Consider the following 4,053-nt stretch of genomic DNA (forward strand, 5'->3'; position numbering starts at 1 on the left):
ATTACCCGTAAAGTAACTCGCATTTGGTGTAAAATCTTTTGCTACAAGCAAAATACCACAAGAGAATAGCCCAAATCACAGAAATCACAGTGCCGCATATCAAAACGAAAGCCCATATACCCATAAGCACTTCGGACAGACCAAATGACAGAACATCCGAACTACAAGATCACCCCAATGTTTTCCAGGTACAACCTAAATGTCTATCCATCTCACTTGCAAACAAACTTATTCCAAACAGCTTGAAGAAAAAAGAACAATCTAATAGATGAACCAATGACAACCGGAAAATATCGGAGCCCCGGCAGCAGGTCTAAAAAATGATACAAGAAGCTTTCATACAGAAGAATAGAATGAATGATAACAAAATATTAAAAGGACATTACAGGCTTTCCTTCATTTAGTGCCTGATAACTGTTGTTGACAAGTCTCCAGTGATATTACATCAACCTATGACACAATTTACTAATGACTACTGTCACAACTCACAAGATAGGATACATGATGCTTACACCATCAGCTATTATAGATTTTCAAAACGTGAGAGGCAAAAAGAAGTTACGTGTATGAGAACTGAACCACGAAGATTCACTTGGTAGATTTTTTAAAGAAATTGAAAGACCTGCAGACAAGCAGCACATCCTAGAGAACTTCCCTCAATTTGCAGTTGTCTTTGACATGGCCTGCTTGATAGCCTCAGCATATGTCCTGTGTTGGTAGGTGAGTGTGGATTCAAGCAAGTCCCATAAGGATGTCTTTGGGTTCCAGCCTGGTCAGACCACAATCAAAACATCAGATTATTCTTGACCTGCAGAATGTCTGAATTAATCCATAGATGAGAAAACACATACATACCAAGCTGTTTGTTGATTATAGTCATATCTGGAATTCTCTTGTCACTGTCATCGTACCCCTCTCCATAAAATTCTTTAGAACTTACATCAATGGTGGGCGTTTCAAGAGAAGATTCTCCACTCACCTTCGAATAAACCTGTTGTTATGCAAGAAAAGGTGCTGAGAAAAATAGATGGTGGATGGACGTTGTACTAAGATGTAGAACTAAAACAAAGCCCGTAAGAAGAAAAATTGAGGGAAAACACAAAACGCAATCACTCAATTCACCTGAGTCATCATTTCAGCAAGCTGCCGCACAGTAACTTCATTGTTAGGATTGCCCACATTAAGAATATGGCCATTTGCCCTTGCAGGATTTTCCTGATAGAAAAAGAGTGAATCAGCATATATATATTTATGCACCTGAAAAATTCAAATCAAAGAAGATGGAGGTCAAACTCACAATCATCAAGAGAACAGCTTCAACAGCATCCTTGATATATATAAAAGTTCTCTGTGATTCCCCACCGTCGACTAGTTTCAGTGATTCACGTCTTAAAAGGTTCTGAAAAGAGAGGGAAAATGAAATAATAGAAAGTGAGATCCAAGAATATATGCAAGTTTAAATTCAATCAAAATAAATCAGAAATACAAATCATTCGTACATTACTAAAGCAAGCTAACACTCTTGGAACACCCTCACTAGGACCATCAATACCAGGTATGAAATCCATCCTGGGACCAATCCAATTGAACGGCCTTACAATTGTGAATTCTAAGCCATTCTCAGCACCCTCAGCTGCAAAATAGTATGCATAAGAATTATACCAGAGAATATTCAAGTTTTAAGACATTCAATCAGGCAAAACTTCACATACCATATATCAACCTCTCAATCAATTGCTTTGCACAGGCATATGACCACCTCTGCTTCTCAATAGATCCAAAAATGCAAGGGGAGGCATCTTCCTTAAGCACATAGTAAGCAGGATCCTAAGAGAAAATCAGAAGAAAGATTTAAAACACCTCCAAAAATCTGAATGGTATCAGAAAACAGTAAATGAGTATCAGATCATCCATGATTCCACAACAAAAGTTAAGCATGTCGTGGGATGCACAAGACTGAATGGTTCCTCATCCACTTAGATTCAATCTGCTAGATGATCCATGCAACATATAGAAAAGGCACATTGTCGGCCCTTGTAAATCGCTTAGCAATTACCAACTTCTCAACATATAGAAAAGGACTGTGTATCAGAGATGATTTTATATATATGAGCACACAAAATTTAAATATCAAAAACTCCCTTAACTTCTTAATTACCCTGCCTTTTTTTTCAGGTGGGGGTATGGAAAAGCAGCATGGAGGAAAAGACAAAATAAAAACGCAAGTCCTAGATCATTATAGAACAAGTTAAATCTATCTAAACAATTATGGAACAAAGCAACTTAAACACTGGATACAAGGGGCCAGTACAAGTATGTTATACAAATACCAAACAACATAGTGGAAATTAATTGACATTTATAAGGATAGGACAAGAACTCCATGGAAACAACAAAGCGAGTTTCACCTTAGGTGTTGAATTAAATATGGTACAAAATAAGATGTTAGTGAAGTCTCACCTGCCGCAATGGGCTGTCCTTGGGTAAAAAAGCACCTATCGTTTTCCCATAAACTTCACAGGTGGAAAAGTGAATAAGACGCTTTCCATTTTCTGAGCAGTACTTCACCTGTATTAATCAATTCACATCAACTTCACACTCTAAATAATCACAAGGATCAAAATTGTCTATATCTCAACTGGAGTCATTTCCAATAACAACCAACTGCATAGCAAAATATGAGCCCCCAAAAAAAAGGCAAAAGTGAAGTTAAAAATGAGAGATGCATACCACTGGAAGAGCATCAATGAAGTTGCTGTAAATAGTGTCAAGTGGACGAGTGTTGTAATCCGCTGGAGTGCATATTGCAGCAAGATTGATGGTCTGCATCACAAGAAAAGCCAAAAAGTTAGCAACAGTTAAAGAATTGACCGGATCAACATTTAAAAATTGGAGGAAAATGTGTCGGTGCATAAAGTAGTCCATAATTAAAGCAATCGTACTAAAACTAGTATAAAGCATCCAAAGATAAGATTAAACAATATTCAAGGACATATTAAGCTTTTTTTATTTGAGAAATATGTGAAACTTCTCTTAAAAACACGAGAATGATGAAATTCAGATCCAATAAGATCTCCAATACAGATTCAATAAATGAGTAATCAAATACTTAAAAAAGAATAATACGTTTCAATATCTCGCAAGGATATTAATAGAACAAAATATGAATCTAAGAATTTTGGCAATAACACAATTTCATATTCACAACGAGAAGATCCATTATTGATATAATGAGAAGCAAAAATGGAGTAAAATTACCAGATCTGCCATCTTGATAAGGCCTTCAAGACGAGAATCGTTCTTGATGTTGATGCGGTGGAACTGGATGCGATCAGCCCAGGTGAGCGTAGCCGGTTCAAGAAGGTGCTTGATCTTGTCATTGTAAACGTCGACGGCGAGCACCTTGTGCGGCGTCTCCGACATTAGCTTCTCGCATAAATGCGAGCCAATAAAGCCTCCGGCACCAATCATACATATCGTAATTGGGTTTATTGGATTTCCGTCCAGATCTACTCTTCCTGCCATTTCCAAAATTCTCTCTACAAAACTTCTTCTACTACTTCCTTAAGTATATGGATCGTTTGATTCTTTGGGGGAAGAAAAAGGGGTAATGACGGTGAAGGAAGGGGGGTATTTAAAGGAACTAAAAGGAGGGAGGAGAGTAGAATTTGGCAGTGTGTGTGGCTGTGGCCAGACTGCATTCATTTGCCTATGTACGCGCTTCATAACATACACACGGAAAATGTTGTGGCCACTGGATTATCTCTTCCTTTTATTATTTAGTTACTACAACTTCTTAGATTTTTTTCTCTCGATACTTGCCACTAATTCTCATGTATAGTTTTTTAAACCGGACTGGCTTATTGTTCATCTTTCTTAATTAGTATACATAAATTATATATTAATTATACATATATTACACATAAATTATACTTATATTATATATCACATAAATTATACTTATATTATATATTCGCTAACCTTTTTTTAGTTTAAATAATTAGGTTAACGATTATTTAAGTTAATTTTTCCAAAAAAAAAATAGCCATCATG

At 36.5% G+C, this 4,053-nt stretch overlaps 1 protein-coding gene across 1 annotated transcript; it reads right to left on the bottom strand.

The window, feature by feature from the left end:
• Positions 1-242: 242 nt before the first annotated feature.
• On the bottom strand, positions 243-3,744 carry LOC104217910 (UDP-D-apiose/UDP-D-xylose synthase 2-like). The gene is made up of 9 exons (XM_009768255.2): positions 3,259-3,744; positions 2,731-2,823; positions 2,461-2,568; positions 1,713-1,827; positions 1,500-1,633; positions 1,298-1,399; positions 1,123-1,215; positions 856-991; positions 243-769 (listed from the first exon to the last, which is right to left on the bottom strand). The coding sequence occupies exons 1-9, from the start codon at positions 3,523-3,525 to the stop codon at positions 657-659; spliced, it is 1,161 nt and encodes a 386-aa protein (XP_009766557.1). The 5' UTR covers positions 3,526-3,744; the 3' UTR covers positions 243-656.
• Between the last annotated feature and the right edge of the window lie 309 nt (positions 3,745-4,053).

This window comes from Nicotiana sylvestris, chromosome 6 (genome assembly GCF_000393655.2).
Source record: "Nicotiana sylvestris chromosome 6, ASM39365v2, whole genome shotgun sequence".
Taxonomy (NCBI): Eukaryota; Viridiplantae; Streptophyta; class Magnoliopsida; order Solanales; family Solanaceae; genus Nicotiana; species Nicotiana sylvestris.

Coding starts and splice junctions, on each gene's coding strand:
- LOC104217910 (XM_009768255.2), bottom strand. CDS start 3,525: ATGGCAGGAAGAGTAGATCTGGACGGAAATCCAATAAACCCAATTACG. Junction 1,400..1,499: donor TGTTAGCTTGCTTTAGTAAT/GTACGAATGATT, acceptor CTCTCTTTTCAG/AACCTTTTAAGACGTGAATC. Junction 992..1,122: donor TTGCTGAAATGATGACTCAG/GTGAATTGAGTG, acceptor GCATAACAACAG/GTTTATTCGAAGGTGAGTGG.